Raw genomic sequence first — 18,475 nt, 5'->3', positions numbered from 1 at the left:
ACTATAAAAATTTTTATTTTATTTATCTCGAATATTTCATCAAAATTATGTCCGTGTCAATAAAGGTTTAAATCACCAATAGCTGGAAACAACAATTAATTTCATTAATTAAAAAAAATCAGAAGGTAAATGCAACTTTCCATTTACTTTTTTGGGCACGAAATAAATGCAAGACTTGTAATCTGAAAATGTCCAAAAATAGAATTGTCAGCGGCTAGCATATATTCGTGCTAAGTAAACCAATATTATACATCAACGAATAAATTTCCTACGCTGTCCTACATGTACAAATTGAAAAAAATATACAACTCTAGAAATGATATTCACGGATATCTAAATGAACAATATGCTTCATGAAAAACAGAAGCAGCCCTTTAAGAGAAATGAAGGAATTGATTGTCACCATTCTTTCAAATGACTGACGTCTAATTAAACCTACAAATAATTAGAGCGAACTGTGTTCATCGAGCACTGATGAAAATTTTCAATTCACCGAACTAAGAAGCCTGCTATGAACATTCTGCCGAGAGAAAGAGAGATAGACTATCCTGTACATAACGACACCTCCAAGCAGAAATCTTTTACTATTGGTGCTGAGCAAGAAATTGAGCACAAGGATATTCAGACACAAAATTTGGGAGTTCAATGTCTGAAGGATCTATGGCAGCAATTGCCATATCAATATCTTCAGTAGAGAATGGAATGCTGCAATGTGAAAGTAAAAAAATTAAAACTTGCAATTCAAAAAATGAAAACGCATGCATTCAACAACCTAAATCGCACAAGTTCTCAATGACCAATGAGGATGATAATACATGCAGCTAAAGCTTGACAAATCCCACATTAACAATCAAATTGAAATAGAAAAATCTCGTGTAAAGCATAAATGGAAAAATTAGCAAGAGCAACCATTGAGTGGGTGGAGACATTGAGATCTCCACGTACTCGCAACAACAGGATATACGATATTAACAGTCACATAAATTTCATACCATCCTAATTGCTACCACTTCATAAAAACATAGTTTTTCTAAATAGAGCCAGTTTTAAGCATTTTGGTAGGGCAAAGAATACCACCTCAGATCATCGTCCAACAAGAATGAATTGGATGTTAAATTCTGGTTGTCCTTGTTCAAAATCTCTCTCATTTGTGCAACCACCTGATATCCAGACAATATTCAGAACCAAAGGGGAATCCAGAACCAAATTTACAAGAAAGGAGCTGAAATGCAACATGCCTCATTTGACACACTCTGAGTGCCATATTTGTCATCCCAGTACATTGTACTTATTCGATAGATTTGCCGAACAGTCAATGCCTGTAAAGGAATCAGAATATTTCAAAGTTGAATTTGGAATTCATTTTCTTTTCAGAGACAAACAGGATAAGGAAAGGTCATACCGGACAAAGATCCTGCCTAATCTCTTCAAGAGATTTTTTTCTCTTTTGGTGTATTACCTACATCAAATTCAATTAGTTCTTAATTATTAACCTTAACACTTCCTGGATAATGAATTTTGGGGAAGATTGGAAGTGGCTTATACCAGAAAACCAACAGCTTGCCTAATGTAGTTTAGCTCATGCCAAGAGGTTCCTGCATACTACATTGCACCACAATTCAAACAAATAATACAAAATTTAAGTTTGAGAATTACATCAAAAGTGTATTTTATTTACCTCCTCTTTTGCATTAACTATCCATTTCTCTAGCTCAGCTAAACCAGATTTTGCATATTCCCCATTCGAAAATGAGCAACATTCACGTCGCAGCAGCAGACTACAAGAGGATATTGTCAACTCAACACATCAATCACAATACATAAGGGTCCCCGTATAAGAAACAGAAATCTGTAATAATATCGAACAAGCTTGCCTGTTGAACAGTGATATATTGATGAAAGAGAAAACCTGTGTAATCAGTTTACGGATGAAAAATGAAGGCACCTGAACATTAAGAAATGAAGGAAAATTATTAAGCAGTGACAGTGAGAATGTAGCTTTCAAGCGCATAAACCATAACTCAGCACCTATGAATTATTTCCTGGTTTCCGACATTCAAGAGAAATTACAGATGTTTACCCACAAAAAAAGAAAAAAAAGAAGAAAAAAAAAAAAAGAAAAAAAAAAGGAGGAATCACAGGTGCTTGCCCTATTATTATTAAGCCCAGTTACCTAACAGTATCAAGCTGACTTTTTCCCCTTGGATTATTGATACATAACAAGATTAAGAGATTAATTATAGATAATACTCTCCTGAGTGAAAAAAAAAAAAAAAGAAAGAAAGAACAAAAACAACAAAAAAAATAAATTAAAACCCTCTCTTTTTAAGCTAGATAATGTAAAAATATAAGTTTAATCCCACAAACACCAATTGTACAAAGGATGATAACTGACCAAAACTTCAATACTTGATGTTGTACAAGAAGTTCACAAAAGATGCAAAACTAGCCAAGAAGAAATATGTAAAGCACATACATGATTTTCACGTAATTGGCTCATTAGAGAGTCCAAAAACTTGATGATGTTATCCCACTGACTACCAGGAGATTGCTGAGGAGCACCACCAGGTGATCTAGATGACTTTCCACCGTGTGCCCGGGTAGTTTTGGGTGCCTATAATGCATCACAAATACTTTTACCACATAACAGAATTCAATTAACCAAACCAGACCAAAATGTTTTAAGCAGTAAAAAAGAGCTTTCAAAAGCAACAAAAATATTCTGACACAAAAAACATATTTTCCATGATGTTACCCAATAAAGAATTGTAATATAAAAACAAGTCGAACCAAAAGAAAAATGGATTGTTATTGGAACATATAGCACCAGATCAGCATAAAATGGAACTTAACCTGGATGCATGAGCCCAATAGAGGAGACAATTCTTTCTTCAAATTGTCACGAATTAAGCCAAAAATCTTCTCTACACAAGCAGTTAATTGTTGTTTGAATAATATTGCCGGGTATCTCGCTTCTACATGTGAGACACCATCTTCAAACCCAATATACTTGAAAGGAGATTTTAGTCCCTGAGGAAAGGAGGGAAAACTAATATCAGCAGTCTGAAACAATGAGAGAGGAGATTTTAGTCCCAAGTCTGTACATACACGAAAAACAAAACTAAATTTGCAGAGAATCTGTGAATCAGACACATAGCTCCTCATATTCACCCAATCTTACATAACAAAAGGAAATAACAAGCCAAAAAACTATATTATCAACAACAGAATGGTAACTCACACATAATACAAGGCCTGGCATCATTAGTTGAAGATTTGGTCCAAACCCAAATTCTACCTTAGATATTTCTAGACAGATGTGGGAAATAAAAGAGATAAAGAATAACACACAGAGTTATGCCAGCACTTCAAAGCCTGATTTATAATGTAAGCCAAATCTAAAAAAATTACTAATTATGATTATCCAATTATCTGCCACCCAAAATAGAAAACTTTTCAAGTGTGAAGAGTGATATTCACTCCCCTTGATAAAGTGCCAGGCTTAAAGATGACATAGAACATTATCCACCTAATCTAATAATTACTAGGAAAGTAAACAAACAGAAGAAAATTTTATATCTTTATGGTACCCAAACATGTCAAGACTTTTATAACTATATACTAATAAAATCTTGAAAAGAAAATGAAGCATAAGAAATTTTAACTTTGCATACAAAAGCAAATATTCAATAAGTCAATGCATTACTGCTTTAACTCACATGCCCAATCCTGCTACCAAACCCCGAAGATCCTGTAGTACGCTGTGCAGATGTAGTCAAGAAACCATTTGATCTTAAATTCCTCTGCAGGAGGCATAGAAGTGCTGAGGCATTGGAGAGCCAATATGGTAAGGTGATGTTACCCTCCCCAACCTAAAAAAATGACCAATCATAACCAATATACAGTATGAATTCGAGAATTACAATCCAAAATCTATAAATGCCGAAAAGAAATATAATTATCTAACTAATAATAAAACATTTGTGCAACAGCAAAATAAATGCCAAAATAAACATTTGTGATGGATTTGACTGGACAAAGTAAATCACCTTTAGAACATCATTTATGCCCTCAATAATAAAATCAAAAATGGCCGTCCTCTCAGACTCAAATGCATGCCAATGAAGAAGACATTTGTATATGATACAAGCTGCTACTGGTTTACCATCTTTAAAACCTAAATCTTCTTTGATACACCTTGAGAGGAATTCATAATTCTCCTGCATATTGCAGAAACACCGACATTATAAGAAGGTAGACACAAGCAGGCAGAGAAAATAACAAATAAATTTGGAAGTTCTTATTGCATTAAAATTTCTCATGTATCAGTTTGTGATGGAATTTACTGTCAGTAACAAGATAAAGAGAATTTCAAAGCTTAGACAGAAGACCTGATGCCTCTCCACTGTTAACTTTGTTCGGCGTGATTCTGACAAGCCATGTGAAAAAGGTACAATAAGTTTAGTAGGTGTGGGTGACTCCTGCATCAAAATAATTAGATAAGAACAATACAGCTTCAAAAATGCAATTAAGAGTATTTAAATTTGAAAAAATAATAAAAAGAGGAAGGGGGGGGTCGTCTTACAAATACAGGCTTCCTGTCAGCAGTGGAAAGAACAAGTGCACTAGATGTTCTCTGTTTCCATTTATAAAGATACAATTTAGACAGTCCACGCAACCATTAACAAGTTAATGGTAATTTTTTAAATTTCAAAGCAAAGGTTAGAAAGAAAATCATGTAAGGATGACCAAGTGGAATAGCTGTCTTCCACATACATAGGCATGTCTACTAAATAGTCATTTCATATGTTTACACATATAACAACATACCTCAGTAAGTGCCTTTGCAAAACCAGGACGATTGCTCTTGGGTGATGCACTTAATGCTTTCTGTCGCATAACATGATTTTCATCCTCCAATTGTGAGACTTTCTGCTCAAGGCTAAAATATTTATAAAAAAAAAGAAAAAAAAAGAAGAAAAAAAAGAGGATATTAATAAATATGGGAATTACATTTACTAGCAGATCATATTATTTGTTAGTATTCAATATTAACTTTCAAAGTAATTTATTATTGGGACACCCATCATATTATTGACCAATGAACCTAATTTTGCATATTTTATTTTATTAACAAAACTAGTTCAGTTTGTACATCGCTAATAACTTTATCATTTCTTGGAGTTTTATTCAAGATTTCCATGATTTGGTGTTGAATAATTCATTACATTATTGGGATTTGCATAAAACTAGATATATTTTCAATCATAATGACATTTACATCCTTGATAGTAAGTTAAATTAATGCAAAAATAGTGCTAACCAATTTATTAATTTAATGAAAGAATACCTTTTTACATTCTGCTGAAGCTGGGAACACTTCTCTTCGAATTCCCTTAGCTTCTCAATGGTGTTACTACAGTCTTTTTGTGCTTTAAAAAGCTCAACCTCCAAAGCTGAATTCTTTTTTTCCAGAGCATTCATAGAACTCTGCAAATGAAGACATATTATTACTTCTATATGAAACTATGTAGATTCCTATACTTGCCAGAGGGAATTTCATGAGATTAGCAGAGATCTGTAGGTTAATGGTGAAGAATGTTGAAAAGCAAAAAGTGACAGAATCATGTAATGCAACACTACATAGGTGTCTAGAACAACAAATCTTCACCATTAAAAGAAGAAGGTCAGAATTGAAAGGCAGTTGAAACAGATTCCTATGTTGCAAACCCAAAAAATTTGCCAATCATCCTACAACATTCGTAGTTGAAGCAACCATACAAAAGTCTTAACGCCTTTAATCAATTACAGACTCAGTCAGACATGTTAATACAATCTGTATAAGTTCCAAACTGATTTGGTTTAAGTGAAAGGAAAGTTCCCAATCATCCACATCAAAGCATTTTAAGAAAAGCTTAAGATGTAATACAGCATTGCAAATCAAGCTCAAGTGGAAACAAGGTTAATCAAGTTCAAGCTAAAAACATTTGAGGACTTTTTAAACAGCAAACAACGGTTTTAATTGAGACTACTTTCAATCTTAGATTCTACATTAGTCACAGCATCTTGATGCAGTAGAATAAGATCGGATCAGCAAATCCTGAAGAGCAAATATGCAGGATCATATACGAAAATCTCCTTCAGCAAAATAAACCACCATGTAAAAACAAAAAATAAAATAAAATGACAGACTCACCTTCAATAATGCATTCTCCTTTCTCAATTCAGCCATCCCTACGAGTTCTCTTTCAAGAGCTGATTTTTCCCTCATTGACAGTTCTAGTTGATTTTGCAACACAGCATTCTTGTTGCATTCATTAATTGTTGCCAATTTTGCTGCATCTAACTCGAGGTTCAAAGATTCCAGCATTTTTTGAAATTTTGAAACTTCTACTGATTTAGCCTCTTCATTAGAAACCTGCATCCAGAATACTCCCAGTAAAAAAAAGCCTTAGAAGCACTCATATGGGTAGAGCATGTATATTTTGATGTTAAATCCAGTGAAAAGCTGAAAAAGCAAAAAAGTTATAGCATAGTTAAAATTAATATTGAAGTATATTTCCTTTTACAGTGCCTTGCAGATCAAAAGGCGACTGATCACAACCATGTAAGTAAAGAATAAACATATTGCACCATAAGAGTTAATATCTTGTTTGTTTATTGTTAAATGAAATGAGTAAAACTAACACACAATCCCAAAGCTTAAGTAGTTCCAAAGTGGACCCAATTATTAAGTTACCAATGCCCTAAAAGCTTACATTATGAGGAAGTACATTCAACTATGCATATCAAGCCAACATGACGTACACTTCCCCTCAAATGTGGCCTATTAAAGAACATGATAGAAGGTGGGTTTATACATGTAAACTAACAAATATATAAGAATTGTCAGACAATTGATTTGGACCCGACACTGTTCTAAGTTACCGTCAATTTAAAAGCTTAAAATATAACACATAGATACACATAAAGCGGCAGCAAAAGGTAGTCACTAGGATAGAAGTTGGGCCTCACATGAGTAAAACAACAAATTTATAACAATTGTTATTTACCAAGTAGGCCACTATGCTAAGTTACCATCAAAGAAGCAGAAAAGGGTTTGCTACTGATATTACATTACAACGAGCATTCGACATGATAAGAGTAACCACTATCCTGTGACAACTTCTAAAAATACTTTCAACAGAAATCAATATAAGAATTGAACACCATCAAACTGAAATCAAAAGCAATACCCGCAATCTTTTTTCAAGATGCAAACGCCAAGTCAGATCTTCTAACTGCTTCTCAAGTTTAGTCTTAGCTAAACGCAGGGCACCAGCTTCATTTGCCTCCTGCAAGTAGAAAATGAAAGAAAACCAATTTAAAAAAGCTTAATTACATTAGTACCTCATAAGCAGCAACACATATTGGGACATTTGTCTGACCTGTTTAAGCCTCCGGAATTCCTTTTTTGCCAGTTTTCGCCTCCATAGACATTGTATTCCTATTACAGAATTTAGGTCACGTTGGAATACTGAGCGGACCTTGTACATCCTCCATCGAGCCTAAATAGTGTGTACATTATATACCATGAGGTCCAGAACATATAACATTAGAAAAGCTACTTCAAGCAAAAGCAAACCAAAAAAATTTTACATACCATCAACAAAAATAAGTAAACCCTTTTGAAAAATATTTCACAGAAAGAACAGAAGATTGCTAAATTAAAACAGCTGCATCAAAGAGATACTAAAGGGAATGTAAACAAATGCAAAACCAGAGCAAAGTAAGACACATGCAACCAGAGTGTCAGGTTTATTTTCCCAAGTTAATTAGTAGTTTACAAACGAAATAATTTAACAACAAAAACACAAACTGCCAATCTTACAAAGTTTTTGAAAAACTATAGCTTTAGTCAAAATATTTAAACTGATGAAAGACCAAACGAAACCCTATCTATAGCAGAAGGTAGATTACAAAAGAATTTGCAAAATCTCATCATCTCTCTTCCTAATACAAACTCAAGAACTATAACATGAAAGAAACTTAAAATATTCATCGTATTATCAAATGTAAATGTATTTCCTTGTCTGTATAATAGACTTAATTGCACTTCAAAATAATTTCTTCCTCTTAACACATGCAAAAAATTTTTGCAAAAAAAACCTTCAAACATTGAAGAAAATTTGTCGCCTAATATGGGAAATATCATAAAACAAGGGATTATACAATTTGCACACTGGAAATTGTACAAAAGGAAACAACTATAATATGACTGAAGCTAGTTTACCTGGATTAAAGTGGCAGCTTTATGCTCTTTTCCATGCAAAAATATTTTGCGCGTTGAAAAACCACGAATGCTGGATTGTATGGTGATAGTAGCTGCATGCAATTCCAAAAAAGCATGCCTTAAAAGCCAGCTTCGGATGCACTTCTGTATTACAAGAGCAGCTGCTGTCTCCCGTTTTGCAACATACATCTTTCGGGCAAGGCATCCTGCAAGCATGAAAACCCACAACCATTACACCAAAACAGAGCCACATGCATTAATAAACCAGATAGCCATCGCCCATTTAAGGTTTTCATAAGAAAAAGTGTTCAAGAAATCAAGTGATGGACAATAAGAACATCAATTAACAGCATCAGGATTACTGTCACTCCTGCCAGCATGTATACCACCACTCTCCTAAGACAGGGCCAAAATCTATGGGATACATTTACCACAACATGGCACCTTTAAAAGAGAACAGGACAATTTTATTGCAATGACCTTATGCCATAAGAATACTTCATTAAGCCACCCCGAAAAAATTTTTCGATACAGTCTACAGATACAAGTGGGAATATAACAAGTTGACAACCTAGTGATCATCTTGCAGAACAAACCTTATTATCTTTATTGCAAGTGGCATCAACAATATTATTTTAGTTTCAGAACAAACCACTGGTCAATTAATTGAGTGGGATGATAAAAAGTGGTGCAAACAGTCATAAATAGGTGCCTGAAAAGATCATGGGATAAAACTGATAACAATAACTGCAGTGACGCATCATAATCATATGGATAAAAGATATAGGAGCTTTCTGAACTGCAGTAATTTTAAATTCCTTGGGTGATCACAACTAAATAGCAATATTAGGAATAGGAAGTGAGCGACTGTTTACAAACTTTTGCTAAAAAAAAATAAAAACAAATAGAAGCATTTAAATTCCTCAATTCTCTTGTATAATCATATTGAGATGATTAATGAGGGATCAAATAAATTTCTAGCAACAAAAAAAAAAAAATAAATAAATAAATAAAGGATAGTGAACTTAACAAAAAAAGTAACAAGAAAACTTAAATTCCAGTATAAGTTAAGAGAACCTCTACAGTAAGCTTGTAGTGCAAATGCAGCAGCTTTTGTTGAGATAAAATCCCTGTAAGCAATATATGTTTTCAATCGACGTTGAATAAGTTTTGCAGCATTATCCAAAACCTCAGCCCGACGAGAGTCCAAAACACCAATTTGTCCAGCCCTAAGAAACACTTTTGTCCTACCCAACTGCGGATTAAAATGATAAATATAAACAACTATTTGTCCAACTGCTCGTACACAATTATCATATACCGTACAAAAACACAAGAAGAATAGATTCCTAGATACTATACAAAGAATACCTGAAAATTCTCAAGTTTTAGCTTTTTCAGAATTTTCTCAGTCGTGGCTTTTTCATCATAACTGCAAATGTAAAATCTAACAGATTAGCAAAACAAGAATAAATATATAGTCCTGCTATGGTAAGCTTGCACACTTTCCTTAAAGAATGCGAGCAGCATTTTTCTATATCAGGCAACATATTGCAGGACGTAGAAATTTTTTTTGCAGAAATTGTACATCCAGCACATGTTGCTTAACATGTAAAAATGCTGCAAAAGTTTCATAAGCATGCAAGCTTACCATAGTAATTATATGAAACAGCTCTAAAAGTTATAATATGAAAAAGGAGTATTGAAAGAACAAGATGAGAATCTATTACATCTTCATATACATGCTATATTAACAAAAATCATAATCTGCACAAACTAATATGTTATATACAAGTATCCAAAAGATTAGCACATCAAAATGTACAACCATCTTTACTTATTAATTGTATATTTGCACATTTATGGTGCCAGTAAACCATGAAAACCCCCAAATAACCAAATAAAAAAGAAACCACCAACAGAGGCTTTCTAGAGTATCATTAAATTTTTTTACATAGAACTACCAGGGTTAAGAACCAATAATGCAAACAAACCTTCCATCCATTAACTCGGGGATTAATATTCCAAAGCGATCTACGAACTCCGGATAAGTTCTTCTCGTCGGATAACCTGCCAAACTTATCCGAACTGCCTCTAAAACACCCTACAACAAACCAAACAATAATTATCTGAATTACATAAATAAGAAACAAATGTAAAAAACCTACAGTGACCATGACTTAGTGGCATAGACATGGGCATAAATGGTGGTATTTGGATATGACGGGATCAGGAAAGAGACAAGGATAGCTCTTTCATGTCAACTCAAACTTGCATCAGTGGATAAAGCACACAAAAACCGACAATGCATATCAATGTTCATTTACTGAGACAACAAACAGCAGGAAAAGCAAGTCCAAATCAATAAATTGCAGCATCCCAGCTGCAAAAATTAAGGGAGCATATAGGGAGAAAAAGGTATATGTGTAATTAGATTTCCCATCAAAAGGAAGCATGGAAGTTTAATATAACTAACCCCACAGCGCAGTTGGTGTAAGATGCTCAGATTCTCAAATTTTTGTGGTTGATTTAAAGAGTTTGGTTTCACACAACGTATGTAATGAGGCTCTGTTGAGTTGAGTGTTTCCATCAATGCCTGAAGTTGATGCTACAAGCAGAAAAGGGAAAAAAATAAATCAACAGCACATAAAATCATAATTAGTACATCCATTACCTGTGTAACAATTTTCAAGTACTATATAAAAATAGAACCATCCATTCAATCAATAGCTTTATAGTTCCAGTAAACAAAATGAAAAATGACAATATTTCTAATGCTGATCAAGTTCAACGATTGATAATCAAGCAAACATAATAACCAGTCTTAGAGTTAGTTGGGGTATTAATATTGAACAACAATAGAGATACTTTAAAAAAAAAAAAAAAAAAAGAGTGAAAAAGGAACTGTCTGGTACCCATCTATACAAGTATCAAAGCAACTTTTCTACAGATCAATCTGACTACAGATGGCATTATCCACCTTCACAAAAAGATATTGGGAATCCTCGTTTAACCAGCCTCAATCACAATCCAGAAAAGGATGCAATTGACAAAACAAAAACTGAAAAATTGGTAACAGAGAGAGGGAAAAAAAATAAAATAAAAAAAAAGAAGCAGCTTCCAATCACCAATTTATTAATAAATTAATTATAAAAAATAATAATAATTCGCCAAATTTCATAATTTAAATTTACTCATGACCAAAGCCATCCATACTCCATCAAGGATTTCCTCCAAAAAAACAAAAAAGCACATGGTAAACCTTATACCACTGCATGAAGAACTATAAGGAAGCGACAAGACAACAGTGAAAGCTACAAGGCATTTTCAAAAAACTCTTTCTTTGCATGAAGATGCCACCCTCTTGCTACCTAAAACTGATCTCAGTTACTAGATTAAATGAAAAGTACTAAATTTCATCACTTAAAAGAAGAATTGGTGATTTTCCACCCTCTCCCCTATTTATATATTCTTAAAAGATATGCATTTAAAATCAGCATTTAGAGGGATAGAACAAAGATTTACTAAAGATAAAAAAAAAATGGCATACCTTAAATCTTGAAGCCACAGAAGAAAACTTGTATGATGATCTCGAGGACTCTTCTGGCAAAGGAGGGAAAAGACCAGCAACAAAAGGGTATTTGGAAGAAGAAAGCAGATTGCAATGCTCTACCACAACATAATCACGATTTTTATCTAGAAAGGTATCTGTATGATAAGTAACCTACAACAAGAGAGGATATATAAAAAGGGATCATTATTAATATTATACAGATTATAAGAGTCTAAAAATATACGATGATAAATGACATGCCTTTCCAGCATAGTGGGAAACTGTAAAATCTGTTTCTGAAAATTTTGCCTTCTCCAACCGTGCATGGGAATGGAAATGCTGAAACAATTTGGTTGAAAATGTCCCATGAGTTGATTTTGGGAACATGCTGCAAAAATAAGAAAATCAGGATAAGGATAAAGTGCAAGCAAATACTGTATAGAGTAACACGCACCAATCTATATTGAGGAACTCAAATTGTACCAAGCTTCATCCAAGAGAGCAATTATCCCAATGGGTTTCTGCAAACCAATGTACAATAGCATAAAGTTCATGAGTAACACAACTGAAGGAAGATACATGAATAAGACCACAGAAAATAATAATGTAAACCGCAATAACAATAATTCCATGGTAACAATTTTAAAAAGTTATTAACAAAAAGAAGGGGGGAAATGTTATATTTGCCAAGCAACATATTGTATTCAAGAGACAGTGTCTCGTCAATTTTGTATATGGAAGTCACCTCGTCAAAAACTTCTGGACGCAACTATTAATCTTTATATGTAAATTGCAAGTAATTGATTACAGTAGTTAGACTAGAAAGACGCTAAATCTAAGACACAACTGGTAAATCAATATTGAATCACAAATATCTCCCATTTCCCAACCACATGTGACATGAAGTATATAACTGCTTAAATATATTGACTACACGACACAAAACTGAGAAAAACGATGCGGAAAAGATGCACTACCAAAATCTTATTAAGTTTCAAAGTACCAAAAGCTATAGCGATCAAAAAATCTATCTGAAAAGAAAATGTCCTAGCAGATCAAATTTTGAAGAACAAACATACCTTCTCAATCAAATCTAAAACATCTTGATTGTCAATGAATTCAATGTAGCTCCAATTGATTTCCTCTTTTCTATACTCATCCTGCTCCATTTTGAATACATGCTGTAACAAATGTAGGGGGAAAAAAAAGGGATTAGATTGCTTGACACAACATTTTCTTTTATAAAGGTGATTAACAAAACAACATTGCGCACCTCATTAAAATGTTGTTGAAGCTTTTCATTAGCAAAATTAATGCAAAATTGCTCAAAGCTGCGCAATAGAAAATGAATAAAGGAGTATAACTACAATGAAAGTGAAAATTAAAAAAAAAAAAAAACTGAGAAGTCTAAAGAAATGAAAACTAAACTATAGTAACGGCAATAATGTAGTGAAAGACTAAGTAAAAAAACAGGGTAACAAACACTAGTAATAATCAGTGACATAGAAAATATTGGCATGTCATGCAAAGAGAAAACAGAAATACAAAGTAAAAGCACATGTATGAAATATATTTCACTAAAATTGCTGTTGTAAGTAATGTATTTGGACAATATGAAAATATCAAACAAGTTTATGAAACTAAAGGTAAACAGTATCAGAGCACCATGAGAAATTAAATATATCGGACAATCCTAACAGTCAATTTATTATTCAGTGTTCCTACAGCAAAAAAAGATTAAAAAGTCTCAAAGTATTCGTTAAAATTGTTACCTGTTGTCCTTGAAGCATTCAAAACCATAAATGTCCAGAACTCCAATTTGTATTCTAGAATTCAAATCTTGCCCGACAGATCTATTAATTTTATCAACCAGCCTGAAACAAATACCAAAACCAACAACGTAATGAAGGAACCAATTCTAAACTAAGAGTTTCATTCATGGCTATAAGCATACCAGTCAAACAATCGAGCATAAACAGTCTTTGCCAATGCATCTCGACCAGCAATTGCAGCATTACAATCTAGTGCTTTAACAATAATCCCTTCACGAGTTTGAATTGAACGAGTACACAATGTTGCCAGTAAGAGGTTCATATCACACCTGATAAGTAATCATTAACATATATCATCTACAGGTCAGTGATTTAGGTTAGCTTATTGAAACTCTAAACAATAACTGATATGCATCATTCTCCTAATATTGCACAAAACAATTTTCAAAAAAAGCCATGTTTCCCCTCAATAATTGCTTAGCTTACACGACATATTTTATCAAGACTTTAGATATATTAATGTCAAAGAAATATACCGAAATAGTTAACATCTAATTTTTCAAAATCTTAAAACAATTGCATTAACTGAAAGCAGTTATCATATACAGAGGCGGAGCTATACGATTAATCACCTACATTAAAAGATCCGCAGCCATCTGCATGTGAAAGCTAGATTTCTGATCTTTCAAAACTGAAGAATCGTGCTCCTTCCCAGGAGAAAATTCAATATTTCCCAGATGTAGAATGGCAGCTAAAGTGCGAAAGATTGCTTCCTGATTATAAGAGAAAATAGATTATAGAAAATCATCAGGCCATTAATAAATATTATATTCCTAAGGATAAACAATATGTAACTGCATAGAATTATCCTTTTTGAAAGAGTTCTTGAACCTGATCTTCAAGACTAATACCAACAATGTCCATTGCCCTCCTTGTCTTCACATATTCTTCTGCATTGCTCACTCCATCTAGGTCATAAGTTCTGCTTTGATTCAAGTAGTGGAAATCACTTGGACGACTAAGCTTGTACTTTTCTGCATCCTGAACATAGGTCAACCAATACAACATCAACAAGCTTGAAGAATCCAAAAGAAATTACCAGGATCATACATAAACTATGCAATAGACAGATATGTACAAATAAGAATGCATCACAACTCGATAGAGCCTTAAGTTTCAAGAGCATCACCATGAATAATACCGTACAGTACCGACCACGTACAAGTAGAAAAGGATATCAATATCATTATGCAAGAACCGCTAATCATTTAATTTATATCCCTTTATTCACAATCAGGTAGAGTGATAAAGATGTTATACATACAACATTTTATGGAACATATACATAATACGCATGGTACCACACAATGTTAAAACAGAAGGAACAAATATCTATCCACCCCTCTGTTGATTTATTATCATCAATACTTAAACATATATAAAAACATGCAAACACCCCTATATTATTTAGAGAGAGAAAGGGAAAAAGCAAGTGCACACCCTTCCAGATGCACACAATTGATAAAAGCAGTGATAATTCCTTTCAGGATCTGTTATCTGGACTACACGGGACCGTTCCAAGAGGTAAGTTCTAATTGCAGCACCTGATATTCTACCATTTGCATCAAACTGGATCTCAACAAACTTGCCAAAACGGCTGTCACAAAGAATCATGAAAACACAAGTATTAGTAGTTTTGAACTATGATATAAAGAATACTAATGTATAAATAAAGTATACAATTGTAGTGATACAAATGGCATAACTATATATGGTACAACAAACAAATTATAAGACATATAGCACACCTTGAATTGTCATTTCTAACAGTCCTCGCATTACCAAATGCCTCCAAAAGTGGATTTGACTGAAGCTCACACAAAATAGAGAATGAAAATATTAACAATGACATATTAAAACAAAAATTTAAGCCTACTACCATTAAGATAAAAACAAAAACTTGGTCAATCATCTCATTTAAAGTCAAGGTAAATCAACCCCAACTCAACATAAAGACCAAACAGATCCAATCTAGAAATGATTGATCACCATTAATTTTACCATCTTCAAACATAACTGTAAAAATATGCCGATCTCCAACATCAAATACCAAATTTAAAATACATTGTGTTGAACCTTTTCAGTTGATGACACATAGTAAATGGACTAATTTAAGGATAAATCTTACCTCAAGAACTTGTTGTTCAACCGTTCTGTCATCACCAGCAGCTCTACCTCCTACATATGTAAGATACTGCATAATAAGTTTAGTTGTCTCAGTTTTCCCTGCACCGCTTTCTCCACTAACCAATATTGATTGGCTTCGATCCTCATTCATCATTGCCCTGGACATAAAATTAAGACAGGCTAAAAAGTCATTACCTAGAATAACAATACATAAAAATCAAGAATGGCCAACCAAAACTCATTTCAAACAAATATTTATTTGGCAAAAAAATAAAAAATATCCAACATACCTGTATGATGCATCAGCTACAGCAAAAACATGAGGACTCAACTCACCAAATGGAGCTCCCTTATACTGCTCCATCATATGGACGTCATATAGGTGTGGAAGCTTTGTGAACGGGTTAACAGCAATCAAGATGCTTCCTGTATATGTCTAAAAAAGGCAAAAGAAAACAATTCCACAGTGTATCACTACACATTGCGTAAATTGATACTCATTGAAACTTCATAAAATAGAATGAAAACCCATAATATTTATTATGAAGTTATAACAAGCTGCCACAAGCAAACAGGAGATGCAGCTTACAAAGATAAAGAACTATAAATGTCTACTTAAACTTGCATTGCTGGACACTAAAAAGAGTCCTAGATAAAGAGCAACAATGAATATGTAATTGTATGGTTGACAAGCTGCCAATTTACTCATGGAACAGTGCATAGTAAAACTAAATTTGAAGGAAAAACGGGAAAGGGAAATTCTGCCCCTAAGGTAAAAAACGATCACCAAAAAACAAAAGTTGAGAAGAGGATGAATCGACCAAAATGTGCCACACCATGCCAGCAATTAAATACCATCAATTATACCAGCATTAATACATTAAGGCAAAACACAGATTTCCATCTGGGAAAAACATAAAAGTAAGTGTCACATGCCATGTGGAGTTCCTCTTCGTCTCCAGTGTAGTGCAGAATACCATACGCATGTCGACAATTAATGATATGCAAACATCAAATTAACAATACCTACTCATTTAACTAACTATAACCATCCAAGTATGGCGTTTATATATATATATATATATGTACACGCAACTAATGTAGAAAAAGATTTCCACTCACATATATGTCATTGAGAGCATATCTTCTCTGAAGATTGTAAAGAACGCCAGGCTCGTTCAAATACGTCAATTTTGTCATATCGTCCACTCCACCATGGTCTTCCTCGTCGGCGTCCCTTGGAAATAGCTTCTCTGGAGAGACCAAAACCTACAAACTCCATCCCCGCAGTACCAAAAATCATAAAATAATAATAATAATAATAAATAAATAAACAAAATACTCGCTACTAGACAACAAGTGCCGGAGTTTTGAAAACAAAGTGATCGGAATGATTTCAAACCTTCTTTCCGGAATCAGTAAGAACTTGAACTTGCTTGCCCACATAGCCGAGAACTTCAGCTGCGGCCCAGGCCAAATCTCTGTCCTCGACCCAAACCTTGGAGCCCCTGCGCTGGCTCATCTTCGGTTCCTGCGAATTTCAAAGTGAAAGTGTGCCAAACTGAAACCCTAAAAATTCAAAATAAAATTCAAAAAGGGGAATGGAAATTGAAACCCTAAGAACATCGATAGAGAGGGACAAAAGCAAGAGGCAGACGAAAGAGACTTACAGGCATGACCTTTTGGGTGAAATTTTTTTGTGTTCCCGCCCTAACAGGTATAGACTATAAGTCAAAAATGACGAAGCTTCAGTGTTATTTTTATATCGTATTCGACACGTCACCACCACCACCACTCCTCGAAAACTCTTTTTTTTTTTTTTTTTTTTATGTTTTTGTATTTTTGATAACACAAAAACTGTTTGTTTGTTTTGCATTTTCACTGTGACGGTTTATTTTATCACACGCAAAGCTTGATCGCCCCTCCGCTGAATGTGACCGTTTTAGATTTTCTTTTTTTCTTTTTTTTTTTTATAATTTTCAGACAGTTTTAGTTTCTGAAATTTGAAATACCGTCGAAATTATCACGAAATTTCCTTTTTCCTTTTTTGCATTATTTTTTTTAACGAATAAAAAGCGATTTGAATTTATAACGTTCATATAAGATAGCACGTGGCCGCGCGCAATTTGAGGGACCACAATTCTTGTGTTTATTTAAAACTTTCCATTGCAAATATAACAATTAAAATTTGGAATTCTATAGTTCAATGATTACTAATAACTTTAAGGAAAAAATGTTCAAAATACTTTATATGTTTATTAAATATATAATTTTATGATATCACTATATTTTATACTTATTCTTCTTTTTTTTTTTATCTTTTGAAATGTATTTTATTTTATACTTATTTATTGCTAATAAATTGCTTTAGGTTATTGTCTCGTATTGATTACAAGAGATATGGGGCCGATCTGCAAAATTATTTTAATATTCTTAGAAACATAAAACAAGAAAAGTGACTAATGATCCTTTCCTTCTTTAATTGACCTCCTTTGAAAAACATGGAAAGATAAATATCGTTTTTTAATAATTAATCGAAGGCTTTACACTCTATTTGTGAAACGAGTTTTTATATCCCCTCATGCAAAAGACAAAAATAAATAAATAAATAAAAGAGGACTGTTATTATTATTGTTTGAAATGAAATGAAAGAGGACTAAAATTATATGTTTCTTCTTTAGTAAGCCAGAA

At 33.3% G+C, this 18,475-nt stretch overlaps 1 protein-coding gene across 4 annotated transcripts; it reads right to left on the bottom strand.

Annotated features, from left to right (window-relative positions):
- Positions 1–189: 189 nt before the first annotated feature.
- Positions 190–17,613, bottom strand: LOC107420053 (myosin-15). 4 transcript variants are annotated; one of them, XM_048476520.2, is made up of 39 exons: positions 17,455–17,613; positions 17,187–17,315; positions 16,907–17,053; positions 16,075–16,220; positions 15,786–15,942; positions 15,406–15,464; positions 15,098–15,254; positions 14,489–14,638; positions 14,234–14,370; positions 13,780–13,926; positions 13,598–13,699; positions 13,099–13,156; positions 12,905–13,006; positions 12,309–12,346; positions 12,087–12,213; positions 11,823–11,996; positions 10,749–10,880; positions 10,267–10,376; positions 9,644–9,704; positions 9,350–9,527; positions 8,273–8,478; positions 7,428–7,547; positions 7,236–7,334; positions 6,197–6,418; positions 5,351–5,490; positions 4,831–4,942; positions 4,586–4,636; positions 4,392–4,481; positions 4,050–4,220; positions 3,720–3,872; positions 2,854–3,063; positions 2,477–2,614; positions 1,875–1,945; positions 1,679–1,778; positions 1,546–1,602; positions 1,403–1,459; positions 1,239–1,319; positions 1,078–1,160; positions 190–705 (listed from the first exon to the last, which is right to left on the bottom strand). In XM_048476520.2, the coding sequence occupies exons 1-39, from the start codon at positions 17,458–17,460 to the stop codon at positions 585–587; spliced, it is 4,599 nt and encodes a 1,532-aa protein (XP_048332477.2). In that variant the 5' UTR covers positions 17,461–17,613; the 3' UTR covers positions 190–584. The 4 variants fall into 4 exon arrangements, with proteins under 4 accessions (XP_048332477.2, XP_015884396.3, XP_060673033.1 ...); XM_016028910.4 differs by having other exon boundaries at positions 2,854–3,030; XM_060817050.1 differs by lacking the exon at positions 17,455–17,613 and adding an exon at positions 17,400–17,418.
- Positions 17,614–18,475: the final 862 nt, after the last annotated feature.

Source organism: Ziziphus jujuba, chromosome 5 (genome assembly GCF_031755915.1).
Source record: "Ziziphus jujuba cultivar Dongzao chromosome 5, ASM3175591v1".
Lineage (NCBI taxonomy): Eukaryota > Viridiplantae > Streptophyta > Magnoliopsida > Rosales > Rhamnaceae > Ziziphus > Ziziphus jujuba.
The sequence above is the reverse complement of the archived record's forward strand: the minus strand, read 5'-3'. Positions and strand labels throughout refer to the sequence as shown.